Source organism: Cherax quadricarinatus, chromosome 31 (genome assembly GCF_038502225.1).
Source record: "Cherax quadricarinatus isolate ZL_2023a chromosome 31, ASM3850222v1, whole genome shotgun sequence".
Classification (NCBI taxonomy): Eukaryota; Metazoa; Arthropoda; class Malacostraca; order Decapoda; family Parastacidae; genus Cherax; species Cherax quadricarinatus.
The window spans coordinates 36,276,231-36,295,575 of NC_091322.1; the positions used below are offsets into that span (position 1 = coordinate 36,276,231).

Sequence of the window (19,345 nt, forward strand, 5' to 3'; positions counted from 1 at the left end):
CTAATTTTTCCCATAAGTTATTTAGTTTGTCTAACACGGATTTAACTAAAACCGAATTTTCAGGATCGTAAGTACCGTGTTAATTAAACGACGGTCTACTGTATAATAACGATAGTGATGGCCATCATAGAAAACGTTACCACCTCGGGCAACAGCAATAATAGAAAATGAAATTTATTTAACTCTCGCTCTTGAGGGGTAACTGAGGCAGGTTGAGCTCACTTCACACCCGCCTCCTCAAGAATAAGTAAGTAAATTTATTCAGGTATACACAAATACAGTTACATAGAATTATCATACATAGCAGTATATGTGTAGAGAACCTAGGATAACCCAAAAAAGTCAGACAGAGTGACTTATTTCCATTGGGGTCATTTTACCTTATTATTGTAATATAAAGGTTATAATATTTTCTTATTATTCTACAATGAAGATAACATCTTATTATCATACTAAAAAGACTATCTAATACACGAGGGTCATTAAGACTACAATACGAGGGTCATTACTAGGGATAAGGTAAAATTTACACGTATTTTAGCTAAAAAATAGAAAATCATTCCCCTCCCTTTCTGTAGCTTCATTCATCAGACACTTTTTGGCAGTCTTCTTGAACTGGTTCATGCTATGACTGGCTTTGACATGTGCGGGTAGTCTGTTCCATTCCTTTATTGCTGTACAATAAAAGGTGTTTGACGCCTGGCCACTGACTGTGGGTACTACAAAGTTGTGCTCTCTCCCCCTAGTACTATGATTGCTTTGGTTCCCAACCTTGACAAAATTGACAGCAAGATATTCTGGACACTGTTCGTGAGCAATTTTATAAACATGATTTAGCTTCAGTTGTTTTACTCTGTCTTCAACATTCAGCATATCCAACTGCTGTAATTCATCCTGGCCTACATGTTCTCTTGGTCCCAGCCCCAGGATGAATCTTACGATTTTGTTCTGGGTGATTTGCAGTCTATCTTTCAGTTTTTTTGTCAAGGCAGAGTACCATGAAGAGCAAGCGTAATCCATACTGCATTGTATAAGGGCTAGACATAGGGTCCTGCGAGCCTCAGTAGGTAGACACTGTGCTTGTCTATACAGGAACTTCAGCCTGGCATTCGCTTTCTTTACTACACTGTTCCCTATCAATTCTCCTGACATGCATGGGTCAAAGGGGATTCCCAGATATTTTACTGATGAAACCAAAGTGATGGACTCCCCATTACACTGAACATTAAAATTATTTACCCTTCTCAGTTTATGTTTCGTTCCAAAGAGAATGGCTTCAGTTTTCCCTAGGTGTAATGATAGGTGCCTTGAGGTTGGTGAGGGGTTCTCGTTGTAAGGAATTGAATCAAGGAATTTGATCTTTCCATGCGGATTTGTCGTGTGTGTGACGGTGTTGTATAGCCTGCGTAACCCTGAATGTTCTAGAGGAAGAGAAGAACGCCCGATTACCTGAATGTTCTCCATCAAAGGCCACGAGGAGCGCAGGGAAACTGACTTAGTGAGCAGTAGTACTGTTTGATTCTTGAAGAAAAGTTTGTTACTGTGTGTGTGTGTGTGTGTGTGTGTGTGTGTGTGTACTCGCCTAATTGTACTCACCTAATTGTGGTTGCAGGGGTCGAGACTCAGCTCCTGGCCCCGCCTCTTCACTGATCGCTACTAGGTCCTCTCTCTGCTTCCTGAGCTTTGTCATACCTCTTCTTAAAACTATGTATGGTTCCTGCCTCCACTACTTCACTTGCTAGGCTATTCCACTTCCTGACGACTCTATGACTGAAGAAATACTTCCTAACATCCCTGTGACTCGTCTGAGTCTTCAGCTTCCAATTGTGACCCCTTGTTTCTGTGTCCCCTCTCTGGAACATCCTGTGTGTGTGTGTGTGTGCGTGTGTGTGTGTGTGTTATTTTGTGAATGGCACTTGTCGATAAGACGCTTGGCCTGTTCGGTGTTTGTGTGTGCACTCACTTGTGGTTGCAGGGGTCGAGTAATAGCTCCTGGTCCCTGTGTGTGTGTGTGTGTGTTGGTTCCTTGTGTGATGGGAGGGAATGGTTGATTGGTGTGTGATAAGAGGTAGGGAATGGTTGATTGGTGTATGATTGAGGTAGGGAATGGTTGAATGGTGTGTGATTGAAATAGGGAATGGTTGAATGGTGTGTGATTGAGGTAGGGAATGGTTGAATGGTGTGTGATTGAAATAGGGAATGGTTGAATGGTGTGTGATTGAGGTAGGGATGATTGAGGTAGGGAATGGGGTCGCCCCGGGTGACACCATAGAGCCTCTAAAGAAGGTGATACTGGTGCCCAGAACAGTGCTGCAGCAACATAAGAGAAAAATCCTTTGTTTTTATATAGCCTATTATATGATTACAGAGTACAAATAGGCCTATATAGGGAAAATCAATGACGCTATACGAAAAACTACGATAAATCGATAAATTTATTTACGATAATTTGGAAGAAACCTTAATCCACCTGGCATCACTATGATCACTCGTCACTGACGTAACTTGCATCCTGTGTCTGCTGAATCAACTCAAAATGATTTTTTAATTGTCCTGGCAAATCGTGTCAAAGAGAAGCTTGTTACTGATATCAAGACAGCTGTATACTACAGTGTTATGTTTGACAGTACACCAGATGTGTCACACATTGACCAAATGTCAGAAGTTATGTTACAAAAAACGCGATTTCTAATAAGCATAGAGATCTCCAGTGAATACTAGAAAGGACTGCCCTTCTAGCATCCAGCCTGTTACTGGGTTTTGTAACAAGTAGTCAGTATCCTGGTCCAGTTATCCATTAGAATTCAGTAAGATTCAATTAAAATTATTAGTTCTTCAGGATTGCAACTGGTAGGTTACTAACTAAAGAAATTAAAATTTATTAAGTTTATTAATAATAAAGATGTCTAGGAGTATATTATCAAATTAAATTAATGTAATGAACATAATCAAAATAATCACTTCTCTCGTGTACAGTAATATTGTGCTGAAGGCACATATCACATTTATATGTCTTAAGTACCGTCTGGTACATTAACATTTAATAATACATATATATACAAATAAGTTTGTGTGTATGTGTGTAAGTGCTCTAAGTAGTTCGCTATGTCTCACGACTAGACTTAAGCCAGTGACTGACAAAGTCCTCACATCAACTAACTTCTTGACCAACCTGGCAATCAGAACAGCTTGCTTGAACAATAAAACGACTGATAAGCCGAACAACAATATAGCAAGCAATAGCGACACAATCAGAAATAAGGAGATAATATAACGACATTAGGTAGGGACCATCTGCAGATCCTCCACAAAAGTCACAAAACTCCCATACTACTGAATCTTAAGTTCAGCATAAGAAAATCCCCGACTGTGACAGTACACAGATACCAGTACAAATTAGGTCAGAAGCTACAGCTCAGGACCTGTGTTTCTCAGTGTCATTGTGACACACAACCTTGGTACAACGTCGAAAATCACTAAAGTCTAGACAATGTTCTGTGAACAAAGTTCCACAGAACCAGCAACAAGAAAACGACAGAGACGATCTTCCAACAAGGGCCCACAAGAGAGAGGAGTGTGGGGCGTCTTGCCAGGAGAACGTCCAACCGACAAGAGAGAGAGCAGCCCAGACAGACTACTCCAGGAGAGGTGTGATACCCCCCTTTGATCACGTGACTCCGTGCTGCTGTTGCCCAGCAACACCGAGAAGCCGGCAGGGAAACTAGCAACGAGCGATAATTACAGTAGTTAGACAATCAAGACTTGAACTGTGAGCACTGAATAATATATCTAAATATTGCATCCTACCTAATAACATAACTCAAATAATAATATAAAGCAATATATTTACGATTTAGCTATTATCGCAAATATAAGCAATATAAAATTATATGAACAGGTAATATACATTATATACATTGTGATCCATTCAGGGGTCGCAACAAGTTTTCAGGTACGTGCAAATGGAGGTTGGAAGAGTTCAAGTGAAGGAAGTTTTTCTTGTTCTTTTCCCTTGATGGACTGGACTCCATGCTTTGCTGTGCTCGAGGATATGACAATTCTGCCACCATGGCCGGGGTCCATGGAGGTGTACTAGCCATTCTCAAGGAAAAGAAGGCAATTTTCAGTGGTTGTGTGGACCATTCATTGAACTTGTGGGGTCATTCTTTTATCGAGAATTCATCATGTGTGAAATTTTTTTGTCATTGTTGAGTCAGCGTACACATTCTTTGCCTCCTCAACCCATCGATGGGATGTATTAATGGACCATACTGCAGTCTCTTTGAAAAGATTATCAACAACAAGATGGAGTTCTCATTACAGTGCAGTGAAATCAGTAGCAGAATCGTTCGAGAAATTTGTGGCAGTGATTGAAGCTCTTTGCGATCCACAGGAAAATTTGGATACAAGAGGAGCAGCACAAGGTCTTCTCCTGCTGTGTGTGATTTCACATTTCTGTGTTATCTGTATTTCTGGTGTGACATACTTCGGGAGGCTCAGCTTGCACAGCAGTACTTGCAGACTAAGAATTTAACTCTTAACAAAGTGGTGGTGAAGCTAGAGGCACTGCGATTATTTTTGTATGAAGGGCGAGATCGCATAGTGGAGAATTCAATACAGCAGTCACTTTTGAAATGTGAGGAGTATGGATTTCCAACAGAGAGAAGAATCAGGTTAAAGAAAAGGATGGCAGGGGAGCAGGCAAGAGATTCTGGACTCACTCTACAGGAAGAAAACAAGACGGCGATGTTGGAGTGCATTGATTGTTTTCATAACAAACTCGAGATGCGATCAAAATCAGTCAAGGATGTGGCAGCCATGTTTGGAGTCATTCAAACAAAGAATCTTGATGCAAGCTAATGAAGAAGAATTGGATGTGATGCTTCAAGACTCACAGTCTTCTATAATGAAATATACAAGAAGAGCTCATGCTTGAAATACCAAGACTAAGGAGGCACCTGCAAGCTGCTGATGTTGATCTTGAAAAAGTTAAGCACTGGACTGCATTGGATGCACAAACATTCATAACTGAATGGTATTTCAGTGAATCTCTTCCAACTCTGACACTCTGCCTGAGGTTGTTCCTTACTGTGTTTCTGTGGCTTGTTGTGAAAGGAGTTTTCGAAGTTGAAGCTGATTAAAAACTATTTACGATCCACAATGAGTCAATATCCATAGAAAATGGGTCAGTTGTCAGCATTGATTTTGATGTGATAGATGATTTTGCAGGATTGAAGGCAAGGAAATGTAAAATCTGCTTAATTGAGATGTTGCCTCTACTCAAGGTCAAATCGGAACTCTTGTTTCTTTGATATTGCAATGTTTTTCTTTAGTGCTCAAGTTTTTTTTTTGAATTGTTGAAGATGAATAAATGTAGGATCTGTTGCCGGTACTCAAGGTGGTATTTGAGTTTGTTTCCTCAGTATTCTACCATTCTTTATTTTATCATTAACAAAGTTGAGAAGTATTTTCCTGTTCGGTTTATGGCCCTTAAACGTTCTCATTGATAAACGTTAGTCACTGGTCATGCAGTAGTGGTGTAACTGGAGTTTACTACCCCCATCCCCCCGCCCCTGGATTTTTTTTGGGGGTGACACAAAAGATGCCACCCCGGGTGACACCAACCCAAGTAACGCCACTGGGAATGGTTAAATGGTATGTGATTGAGGAAAGGAATGTGGCTGTGAGAGGAGAATGGTTGAACAAATATAGTGATGACTATTCGGATTGTTAACCCGAAGTATTAGTAACCCAGAATAACCCTGTGAACAGGTTACATGCATTCTTGATGACCCTTGCGCTATCGATCGGCTTGAAACCCCATTAACCAAGCAGCCACAAGGTCTTTGTATTTATCTAATGATCTTTATATGGGGTCTCACAAACTATAATATTTATGGCTCTTGTTTGATTTTTTCTCTGTTTCGAATATACATGAAGATATAACTCAGAGGTGCGGTTCATCAACATTACCACCAGGAGTTTTATATATTCCACTTTCTCAGTTTATATACTCTTTTTTTTCGAGGTGTAAGATTTTGGTATCCCCTGTCATATCTTCCAGCATAACATCACCTACAGGTGACTCCACTGGTGACATCATTCGTCCCCTGTGATACTGCATAACATTACCCTGAAGGTGACTCCACTAGTGACATCATTCATCCCCTGTGATACTGCATAACTTTACCCTGAAGGTGACTCCACTGGTGACATCATTCACCCTCTGTGATAGTGCATAACATTACCCTGAAGGTGTCTGTGATAGTGCATAACATTACCCTGAAGGTGATTCCACTGGTGACATCATTCATCCCCTGTGATACTGCATAACTTTACCCTGAAGGTGATTCCACTGGTGACATCATTCATCCCCTGTGATACTGCATAATATTACCCTGAAGGTGACTCCATTAGTGATATTCATCCCCTGTGATACTGCATAACATTACCCTGAAGGTGACTCCACTGGTGACATCATTCATCCTCTGTGATCTCTGCCTGACATCACTCTGAAGGTGACTCCACTGGTGACATCATTCACCCTCTGATGATATCTCTCTGCATGACATCACTCCGAAGGTGACTCCGCTGGTGACATCATTCACCCCCTGATAATATCTCTGCATGACATCACTCTTCACACCTTTCCTCTTAATATGACGCCTCTGATAAATGCAGTAATTTATCTTTAGCTTCTATACTAACAGTATAAAAAGTAATCTAACACGAAGAGCAACATCCAAAATGTTTTGTAATAACCCATCAGGTACCTGAGTGTTACCTTCTCTAGGTTATTTACACCTGTGATTTACACCTGTTCTCTGGGAGATCACAGGTGTTCGACTCGGGGAATGTAACTCTTAGTCCTCTTCTTATTAGCTATTTCTTCCTTTTCTGTGTTTTCTTTTGTTTCTTACTCTTTTCTTGGTCCATAACTTTTTTTTTTTTTTTTACAAAGGGTTTAACAAGTTTAGGTTAAGGTTCCTGACTTTATTTACAAACTAAGAGTTGTTACGTACATCACCTCATTTCAAAGCCTTTTTATTGTTATGAGATATATTTTTTTTCTTTCTTGCAATTATTCGTCCTCCTTCGTCTCCCTCATTTTTTTTTTGCATTTTATTTTCCTCCTGTCGTCCTTCCATCTGGGTGAAGACCGGGACACCGGGGTTATGATTCATTCCCTGCTAGATTTCATCAAATTGATTTTACTTGTGTTATATTTTCCTTCTATTGCACCTTCTCGTCCTCCTCCAGTCGCCCGTCCTTTTTTGAGTAATAAGTAGTTTGGTGGACGTGGAGAAAGTGCCGGGTCAAGAGTCAGCGACTGGTGGTGATAACTTGGGTCACTTGAGGTCATGCCCAAGGACCAGCAAACATATATGGAGAGAGAGAGAGAGAGAGAGAGAGAGAGAGAGAGAGAGAGAATGAGAGAGTGAAAGAGAGAGAGAGAGAGAGAGAGAGAGAGAGAGAGAGAGAGAGAGAGAGAGACCGACCTTGTAAAACCCTGTGTAAAAGAGAGAAAGAAAAGAGAAAGAGCGTATTGCTTGGACGGATTGTAAGAAGAGGAGAGGGAGGGTGAGAGAGAGGAAGTGATGGTGAGATATAGGGGAAAAATGGAGGACGTGTGAGAGATAAACAGCAGCGAAGGAAACTTACATATTTTCAAAGATTGACTTTATTATTATTATTAGTAGTAGTATTTTAATATTTGAGAGTGCTAAACCCGTAGAGGTCATACAGCACTCGGAAGGCAATCAGCTTTGATCCAAGTGAAGACAAATTCATTGTGTTAGTCTATGGATAGTTTCGAATAACTTAATAAAGGGGATAATGGGAAATAATAAGCGTTTTTTTTTTAACGAAGGAAGGAATGTACACCATTAGGCAAGGAAGAGGGAAGAGAGGAGGAGGAGGAGGAGGAGGAGGAGGAGAGGCAGGGAGGTAAATGGTTGTAGTGAAACGCCAGACCACACCTCAAGGAAGCTCCTTTAAAAATTATAACCTTAATGTTTAAAGGGGTGGACCTTGGTAAGCCGGCGGAAGGCCTGGGTCAGATGACTTAAAAGCTCCAGCTGAGGGTCATCATATGACTTTAAGACCCGCGTCAGGAAACTCTTGTCCTGTTTCCTGACGGACCTAACCAACGGGGCAGTCAATGAAAACCAACACAAAACAGTGGTAAGATTGACGAATTAATGTTACACTGTTTACAGTGACATGAAATATTACAATAATGAGTGAAAAACAGATATATTAACGTAAAGTGGATTATACTTACGTAAAGTGGATTATACTGACGTAAAGTGGATTATACTGACATAAAGTGGATTATACTGACGTAAAGTGGATTATACTGACGTGAAGTGGATTATACTGACGTGAAGTGGATTATACTGACGTAAAGTGGATTATACTGACGTAAAGTGGATTATACTGACGTGAAGTGGATTATACTGACGTGAAGTGGATTATACTGACGTAAAGTGGATTATACTGACGTAAAGTGGATTATACTGACGTAAAGTGGATTATACTGACGTGAAGTGGATTATACTGACGTGGATTATACTGACGTAAAGTGGATTATACTGACGTAAAGTGGATTATACTGACGTGAAGTGGATTATACTGACGTGAAGTGGATTACTGACGTGAAGTGGATTATACTGACGTAAAGTGGATTATACTGACGTAAAGTGGATTATACTGACGTGAAGTGGATTATACTGACGTGAAGTGGATTATACTGACGTAAAGTGGATTATACTGACGTAAAGTGGATTATACTGACGTGAAGTGGATTATACTGACGTGAAGTGGATTATACTGACGTGAAGTGGATTATACTGACGTAAAGTGGATTATACTGACGTAAAGTGGATTATACTGACGTAAAGTGGATTATACTGACGTAAAGTGGATTATACTGACGTGAAGTGGATTATACTAACGTGAAGTGGATTATATAGATGTAAAGTGGATTATATAGAAGTAAAGTGGATTATATAGACGTGAAGTGGATTATATAGACGTGAAGTGGATTATACTGACGTGAAGTAGATTATATAGATGTAAAGTGGATTATACTGACGTGAAGTGGATTATACTGACGTGAAGTGGATTATACTGACGTAAAGTGGATTATACTGACGTAAAGTGGATTATACTGACGTGAAGTGGATTATACTGACGTGAAGTGGATTATACTGACGTGAAGTGGATTATATAGATGTAAAGTGGATTATACTGACGTGAAGTGGATTATACTGACGTGAAATGGATTATATAGATGTAAAGTGGATTATATAGACGTGAAGTGGATTATATAGACGTGAAGTGGATTATACTGACGTGAAGTGGATTATATAGATGTAAAGTGGATTATACTGACGTGAAGTGGATTATACTGATGTGAAGTGGATTATACTGACTTGAAGTGGATTATATAGATGTAAAGTGGATTATATAGACGTGAAGTGGATTATATAGACGTGAAGTGGATTATATAGACGTGAAGTGGATTATACTGACGTGAAGTGGATTATATAGATGTAAAGTGGATTATATAGACGTGAAGTGGATTATACTGACGTGAAGTGGATTATACTGACGTGAAGTGGATTATATAGATGTAAAGTGGATTATGTAGATGTAAAGTGGATTATATAGATGTAAAGTGGATTATATAGACTTGAAGTGGATTATATAGACGTGAAGTGGATTATATAGACGTGAAGTGGATTATACTGACGTGAAGTGGATTATATAGATGTAAAGTGGATTATATAGACGTGAAGTGGATTATACTGACGTGAAGTGGATTATACTGACGTGAAGTGGATTATATAGATGTAAAGTGGATTATATAGATGTAAAGTGGATTATGTAGATGTAAAGTGGATTATATAGACGTGAAGTGGATTATATATACTTGAAGTGGATTATATAGACGTGAAGTGGATTATATAGACGTGAAGTGGATTATATAGACGTGAAGTGGATTATACTGACGTGAAGTGGATTATACTGACGAAGTGGATTATATAGATGTAAAGTGGATTATATAGATGTAAAGTGGATTATATAGACGTGAATTGGATTATATAGACGTGAAGTGGATTATATAGACGTGAAGTGGATTATATAGATGTAAAGTGGATTATATATATGTAAAGTGGATTATATAGACGTGAAGTGGATTATATAGACGTGAAGTGGATTATATAGATGTAAAGTGAATTATATAGATGTAAAGTGGATTATATATATGTAAAGTGGATTATATAGATGTAAAGTGGATTATATAGACGTGAAGTGGATTATATAGACGTGAAGTGGATTATATAGACGTGAAGTGGATTATATAGATGTAAAGTGGATTATATATATGTAAAGTGGATTATATAGACGTGAAGTGGATTATATAGACGTGAAGTGGATTATATAGACGTGAAGTGGATTATGCTGACGTGAAGTGGATTATATAGACGTGAAGTGGATTATGCCGACGTGAAGTGGATTATATAGATGTAAAGTGGATTATACTGACGTGAAGTGGATTATACTGACGTGAAGTGGATTATACTGACGTGAAGTAGATTATATAGACGTGAAGTGGATTATATAGACGTGAAGTGGATTATATAGAGGTGAAGTGGATTATACTGACGTGAAGTGGATTATACTGACGTGAAGTGGATTATACTGACGAAGTGGATTATATAGATGTAAAGTGGATTATATAGACGTGAAGTGGATTATATAGACGTGAAGTGGATTATACTGACGTGAAGTGGATTATACTGACGTGAAGTGGATTATACTGACGAAGTGGATTATATAGATGTAAAGTGGATTATATAGATGTAAAGTGGATTATATAGACGTGAAGTGGATTATATAGACGTGAAGTGGATTATACTGACGTGAAGTGGATTATACTGACGTGAAGTGGATTATATAGATGTAAAGTGGATTATATAGATGTAAAGTGGATTATATAGATGTAAAGTGGATTATATAGACGTGAAGTGGATTATATAGACGTGAAGTGGATTATATAGACGTGAAGTGGATTATACTGACGTGAAGTGGATTATATAGATGTAAAGTGGATTATATAGATGTAAAGTGGATTATATAGATGTAAAGTGGATTATATAGACGTGAAGTGGATTATATAGATGTGAAGTGGATTATATAGACGTGAAGTGGATTATACTGACGTGAAGTGGATTATACTGACGAAGTGGATTATATAGATGTAAAGTGGATTATATAGACGTGAAGTGGATTATATAGACGTGAAGTGGATTATGTAGACGTGAAGTGGATTATACTGACGTGAAGTGGATTATACTGACGCGAAGTGGATTATACTGACGAAGTGGATTATATAGATGTAAAGTGGATTATATAGACGTGAAGTGGATTATACTGACGTGAAGTGGATTATACTGACGTGAAGTGGATTATATAGATGTAAAGTGGATTATATAGATGTAAAGTGGATTATATAGATGTAAAGTGGATTATATAGATGTAAAGTGGATTATATAGATGTAAAGTGGATTATATAGATGTAAAGTGGATTATATATATGTAAAGTGGAATATATAGATGTAAAGTGGATTATATATATAGATGTAAAGTGGATTATATAGACGTGAAGTGGATTATATTGACGTGAAGTGGATTATATAGACGTGAAGTGGATTATATAGACGTGAAGTGGATTATATAGACGTGAAGTGGATTATATAGATGTAAAGTGGATTATATATATAGATGTAAAGTGGATTATATAGACGTGAAGTGGATTATATAGACGTGAAGTGGATTATATAGACGTGAAGTGGATTATATAGACGTGAAGTGGATTATATAGACGTGAAGTGGATTATATAGACGTGAAGTGGATTATATAGACGTGAAGTGGATTATATAGACGTGAAGTGGATTATATAGACGTGAAGTGGATTATATAGACGTGAATTGGATTATATAGACGTGAAGTGGATTATATAGACGTGAAGTGGATTATATAGACGTGAAGTGGATTATATAGACGTGAAGTGGATTATATAGACGTGAAGTGGATTATATAGACGTGAAGTGGATTATATAGACGTGAAGTGGATTATATAGACGTGAATTGGATTATATAGACGTGAAGTGGATTATATAGTTGTAAAGTGGATTATATATATAGATGTAAAGTGGATTATATAGACGTAAAGTGGATTATATAGACGTGAAGTGGATTATATAGACGTGAAGTGGATTATATAGACGTGAAGTGGATTATATAGAAGTGAAGTGGATTATATAGACGTGAAGTGGATTATATAGACGTGAAGTGGATTATATAGACGTGAAGTGGATTATATAGACGTGAAGTGGATTATACTGACGTGAAGTGGATTATACTGACGTGAAGTGGATTATACTGACGCGAAGTGGATTATATAGACGTGAAGTGGATTATATAGACGTGAAGTGGATTATATAGACGTGAAGTGGATTATATAGACGTGAAGTGGATTATATAGACGTGAAGTGGATTATATAGACGTGAAGTGGATTATACTGACGTGAAGTGGATTATACTGACGTGAAGTGGATTATACTGACGTGAAGTGGATTATATAGACGTGAAGTGGATTATACTGACGTGAAGTGGATTATATAGACGTGAAGTGGGTTATATTGATGGAGAATGAATTATATTTACGTAAAGTAGATTAAATATATTCTCGTAAAGTGGAAATGAGTAAGATGTAAATATTAATGTAAGTGGTAATGACTGTGTTTTGGTTGTAGTAACACGTGTTTCTTCTCGTACAGGTGGGACGGAGGCGGCTAGGTGGGTCCTGGGTGAAGACACCTGGGCTACGGCGTCCACAGGTGTCGGCGGTTACTCTACAAGGGTGGCTCTACAAGCAAGGTGCCGATGGACTCCACCTCTGGAAGAAACGCTGGTTCGTCCTCTCCGAGTACTGCCTCTACTACTACAAGGGTGAGTACCGCTGGTTAGTCCTCTTTGAGTACTACCTATTAATCGCTGATTAGTCCTCTTTGAGTTAGTCTTTGCTGCCGCTGGTTAGTCCTCTCAGAGCCATGAATGGTTTCAGGTTGAAGAAACCACTCGTGGTATTCTTTAAAATACAGGTTGGGCTGTTACTGTTCTGTAGACCAGTCGAACTTGATGTTGTGACGTCTGGGAAGACAAAAAGCAAGTGAGGGTGAAGGTACAGTATAAAAAGATAAAAGTGGTGGTGGTATACACACCGAGACGTGTGTGCATATCAGTGTATATACTCTGAGTTTACATTAATCATCTTCGGAATTAATATATAGTTGATGTCAGTGTCCAGGACTCGAGCTGAGCTGTGACCTTCATAACCCTCGTGCAGGCGATAGGATTCAAACCTAAGAGATTGTGACACGCCAGAAGTGAAGTTTGGTTACAGTTATGAAGTATAACTTTAAATATTCATCAAAATATAAATAATCATTTGGCATCTTAAGTCTCAGCATTTTGTATCACCATTTTTTCAAAACATGGTTGGTGGTGGATAATAGTCGACAAAAGGGCGTTTTCCTTAACATTCCTGGCTAATTATAATGTATTAACGGAATTAAAGTAACTGCTGGTAGCATTTATAAGCAATTTTAATAAGATGTCCATAGAGGGAATGATTACAGCGGGGATGAGGTACAAAACACTGTAATATTTCCACAATGGCGGCTAGTGTGGGCAACGCCCTCTTTTTCCGTTGGTGTTCAAATGTGTGAAATTAGCTCTGGCTTCAGCTGAAGTATTGTGCATATGCATGTACTTAGCATTTAGATTTTATTTTTTTAATAATAGTCTGCTAGTTAAACTCGTATTTGACTTAATAGCTGAAGATATAAGTTTAAGTAGTAATGGTAAACTGCATTTTTTTTTACTAAGATGTAGTCAGCAATTCAGATTTGTTTATTGTAATAAGTTAGCCCAGTTATTATTGTAACGGTGATTATTTCAGTTGTCTCCTCGGGAAGTTGTAACAAACTGGGATAATTACTGAACTCTGCCAGGACCAGGTAATGCTCACTGCTGTGTTTTACAACTTTAACGTAATTTTAGTTAAAAATTAAACGTTGTGGTTTAAAATGTAGACTACACTTGTTATAACGTGGTACTTTATTCGTGGCTCGGTTGGCAGCACACTCGGTTCACATACTGAGTGTCCGTGGTTCGATCCCGGTACAGATGGACACGTTTGGCCTGTTTTCTTACACCTGCTGCCCCAGTTCACCTAGCAGTAACTAGGTACCTGGATGTTAGTCGACTGTTGTACGTCGTATCTTGAGGGTGGTAGTATCTCTTAGATAGGGCTAGGTTTTGAAACGATCTGAGTTAGGATACCTCTTAACCTATAAAACTGATTTGTGTAAAAAAAAAAAAAAAAAAAAAAAGGGAAATGTCTCTCATCGTTTCCTCATCATCCACACTAGCCTCATCGGTCTCCTGAACCCATAGTGGAAAGTTTGATGGTACCCTCACCGCCATGGTTAAGTCTCACAGCTCAAGCTGACACATTTCTTTATCTTGTGGACCAGATCCGTCCTGTGTGATGGAACATGACAGGTGAACACTAAACATAGCGGGCTTATATTCACTGTGTAGCTATCTTGTGGAATACAGTAGCAGCTCACTGCGGGAATGCCCATGATGTAACTTTTATACAGAATAGCGAAGCCGCTCATTGCAAGTTTGCCTTTTATTAATAAACCAAAATTTGATTATTAGTGAAGTGGTAGTTGTAGTATGGTTATTACAACCCAGGAGTCCCAAAGGCCTGTTATCCTGGGTGTAAAGGGAACAAAAAAACACAGCAGAAAAACTTTTGACTTGTATTATCCTTCAACAATTTAGAACAGAAGTATGTACACTATATACACTATGTACAACAATAGGTATTAGTGCACTCCACGGTAAGCAAGGCAGAATAGAAGCTACTAGAGAGCAGACCATGCTTCAACCAGCTCTAGAATGGGAATGACAAGGGCAGACAGGTGAGTGGTACCCATATCACCTCTGCGATTGCCAAAACCATCTTCTCATTGGCTGGAACCTGGGTACTGATTGAACGACGGGGGCCCCATCGTTAACCCTTAGCACCTGGTTTGCTGGTTGGGGGAGATAGCCTTTCAATGAGGGTGTGTACATGCACCGAATAAAGGTTACATACTCTTTGCATGCCACAGTGGTTGTGAGCACACAAGTGGTAGTTGCAGTATGACTGTGATGGAACCTTGTAATAAAAAAAGTCATATAGATATACAGTGTCTTTTTTCCACCTCTGATGAAGGTTGACGTCGACATTTTTCCTTTCCAACCCCCCCCAAATTTTTTTTTCTCCCCTTCCAACCCCGTACAATCTTCTCTTCCTCTACCCTTTTCTCTCTTTCCCCCAACTTTACATTTTTACTTTTACCTCTGACGGGTTTCGTGAGTTTTTCTACTATAGCCTTGTTCTAGACCAAGATGTCTGGTGCTTGCCTGCTCAATGAAGCTGTTGCTCCTGGCAGCCCGCTGGCCTACATATTCATCATTGCCTGATTGGTCCAGCACCTGACGGGAGATATTGTTGAAGAGTTTCCTCTTTGACACCTCTACACTTGTTGCAGCAGTGTTTCTGATTTCTTCTGGTAATATGATAAGCAGTCTGGGCCCACAGATGTTGATACGGTATGCTCTTATTGTGCCTACAGCGTTCTTGCTTTTCAGTGTGTTTATTTTACATTTTCTCCCATATCTTTTGTTCTAGTATGTTGTTATGGCAGTGTGTAGATTTGGGACTAAGCCCTCATGTACTTTACACGTATATATTATCATGTATCTCTCTTCCGTTCCAGTGAATACATATATTTAGGACTGAGGTGCTCCTACCTTGAAAGGAGCCGTCAACACTGAGTAATACTCTTACGTCATTCCTCTCTCGACGTCCGGGGAGAGAGGACGCTCGCCCAGTTTGCTGCGACTGCCCTCTGGTGGTGATTTTTTGCATCTGGAAGCCAAGATGGCAGTTCGAGTGGAACAGAGGATCAACACTGTTTGCATTGAGCTGGTCTGTGGCACGCTCAGTGGAGGTACAATGAACACCTTGCTGCCTGCCATCATCAGAGACATATTTGGTGTCCCCAAAGATGAAGTATATGGTGTGGCTTTAAACGGGATGTCCAGAGTATTCGTGAAAATGAATCGTGCCAGCTTCTATGACAGGATCGTTGACGAGTACCAAGAGCGGAGGATGACTGTGAACTCGGCGGTGGACGTCGTCTTGCATGACGTATCTAAGCACTTTACGTGGGTAAAGGTGAGAAACGTACCTTTTGAGGCGACTGCGTATAGCATACAAGAGGCATTCAACAGTTATGGAAAGGTCCATTCTGCTACTATGGGAGTATGGAAGGATGGGCCATAGGAGGGCTACCGAAGGGTTCCTATACCCTCAAAATGACTCTGGCTTGGCCTATACCATCCTATGTCACGTTGGTTAGTTACAGGACGCAAGTCTTTGTGCACTATGCCGGCCAGAGAAGGACCTGCCGCTTATGTAGCTCTTACGATCATGTGGCGGCACAATGCCCTAGGAGACAGGCTCCCAGGGATCCTGGGATGTTGGCTGTGGAGCAGCGTCCTTGTGAGTTGGTGTCGGAGTTGGGAGAGGAGGAAGCAAAGACAATTGGTCATTGGAGTGATGAGGTTGAGCGAGAGGAAAGGACGTCCGAGAGGTGTGTCACACTCCCGGTGGGCTCTGGGGAGTTGATGGGAACGTTGGTGGCTCCACCGAGAAGGAACGAAGTGCCTCGGGAGGACTTACTGAAAGGGTTTTTGGACGGGTCGGGGACCTGTGCCTTAAGTGTTGGCAAGGCCGACATGAGGGAGGAACAGCAGCCTGTGGTAAGGACCTTGTGTGGGACTCGCTTGGAGCAAGTGGTGGAGATGGAGGTCCATCAGGAGAATTTGTCAGACATGGACATGTGTGTGGGTGGCAGCTCAAGGAAGAGGACGGCTGGCACAGCTGAGGTTGAGGAGGTTCTCACGCTGGGGCAGAGGCCAGGGAAAAAAGCTTGGGCAACGGAGGAGGAGTTGTTGGATCGGAAGGATCCAGTGGAGACAGAGTTACGCAGTGAACAGGGGAGGGTGGGGAGGGGGTCCAGGGAAAGTCTGGTGAGGCGTTAGGTTGACGTACTGGTAAAGGTGTGGTAGGCAAGCCACAGTGGCATAGAGGGAAGCCACCGTTCATATAACTTTCAGGTGTGTCACCCTAAATGTGAATGGTCTGAGATCAAAACTGTGTGGTTAGTTTGGTTTTTATGTAGATTCAAGGTGGATGTGTGTTTCTTGCAGGAACACAATCATAAGTTCGGCAGTGAGTTGTTGTTGAATGGGTATAAGTTGTACGTTAGTTGTGCTTGGCATTTGAAAGGGGAGGTGGCGATAGCGATGAAGGAGACCAGCCCCTTGCATGTCACGAGTTGGGAGGAGGCAGGGGGGAGGGTTGTGCGGGTTGATGGTGTATGGGGTGATAGAAGGGCATGTTTTATAGGAGTGCATATGCCGGCGTCGAGCAATATGCGGGTGAAGGCGGATTTTATGAGGGAGGAATTATTGTATCTGCGGGGATTGCCTGCCATCATGATTGTAGGTGGGGATTGGAATTGTGTGATACGTGGCCGGGATGTGGAACCGAGGGGGGCGGGTTGTGTTTTAAGTGTTCTGAGGGATGTGTTGAGGGACGTGGGAGTCGTAGATGTGGGGGGGAGGTTTTATGGTGGAGCACACGTTTGTTCATAGGGGGTATGCAGCGAGACTGGACAGAATTTATGTCATGCAGGGGTTGGAGGTGGGGAGGGTGTAGACATTTGACGTGAGTTTCTCGGATCATAGGGCAGTGCTCGTAGATCTGTCGTGGGAGGGTGCTGTGCATATTTACCCCGGTTACTGGAAGTTGAATGTGCGGCTGCTTAGGGGGGAGAGTGGGGGTACGGGTTTTGAGGGGTGCAAGGGATCGGGCAATGGAGCTTATAGACTGGTGGGAGTTGAGGGCGAAACCGGGGATTGCGGATTTTTATAGGGTTAAGGGATGTGAGGAAGCAAGATGGAGATATGGATTGCATAATTATTTGGAGGAACAGTTGCAGGCTTGTTATGGGAGGGGGGCTGTTGGGGATGATATCACACTTTGAGGTAGGATTGCAGATATTCATAACAAACGTTTTGACGCGGTACATTTTCGACTGGGGTTGGTGGATGTGTTGTGGGGAGATAAACCAACTGGGTATGTCTTGCTTAGGTTTAGGGAATGTAGGAAAGTGACCACGTTATTGCAGTTAGTGACTAGCGCGGGGGTGGGGGGATACCTGGAAGGTGCGGTCCTTGTCTCCACAGAGAGTATGAGCGTTTATGCTGATGATTGGTTCAGGGAAAAATGGAGAGGGTGTGCGAGACGAGGCACCTGGCAGGAGCTTTTTGGTAGGGGGTTCATAATGTTATAGGAGAAAAGGTTAGGGTGGGGTTGGAGGCTGATATTAGTGAAGCTGAGGTGGCGGATGCGGTCTTCGGTATGAGCACGGGTAACTAGCCAGGGATTGATGGTTTGCCTATTGATTTTTACAGGGCTCATTGGGGGTGCATGAGGCATTGCTTTGTTGGGGTTTTGAACAATATGCTAGATGATCGGAGGATGGGCGAGTCACAATGTACGGGTATAGTAGTATTAGTACCGAAGAAAGAGGGGGCGCAGGCGCTGAGTGCTTTCCGGGCAATTTCCTTGATGTGCCCGGATTATAAGGTGTTTGCAGAGATTCTAGGTAATAGGTTGAAGGGGGTTCTGGGGTCGCTTTTACACTGCAGTCAGTTCGGAATTCCAGGGAGGAGTATGCAGGAAGGACACAGGTGCATCAGGGATTTCTTAGAGGGTTGTGGAGGAGGGGGGTTCTTGAGTTGGATTGGGAGAATGCGTATGATTGTGTGGACAGGGTGTTTTTGCGTGAGAGCTTGAGTGGTTTGGGCCTTGGTGCCAAGGTGGTAGGGTGGGTGGATGCCTTGTATGCCGGAGCGAAGATGCGGGTGCAGGTGAATGGTAGGTTGGGTTGTAAGATTAGTATGGAGAGGGGTTTGCGGCAGGGATGCCCACTTTCCCAACTTTTGTTTGCATGTGTACAGAATCCGTTTTATGAGCTTGTAGACCGAGAGTTGTGTGGTGAGGGGGCTGAGGGGAATGGGGGGGGGGTTGTGGGTTATGTTGATGATATGACGATCTTAGTGGAAAGGAGGTTTTTT

At 41.1% G+C, this 19,345-nt stretch overlaps 1 protein-coding gene across 20 annotated transcripts in view; it reads left to right on the top strand.

The window, feature by feature from the left end:
- Positions 1-19,345, top strand: part of LOC128697010 (uncharacterized) — a 1,143,041-nt gene that overhangs the window by 543,483 nt on the left and 580,213 nt on the right. For all 20 annotated transcript variants that reach the window (XM_053788515.2, XM_070090364.1, XM_070090365.1 and 17 more), the window contains one exon: positions 12,853-13,024. In XM_053788515.2, the coding sequence (XP_053644490.2) occupies positions 12,853-13,024 (172 nt within the window). The remainder of the gene's footprint in view (positions 1-12,852; positions 13,025-19,345) is intronic.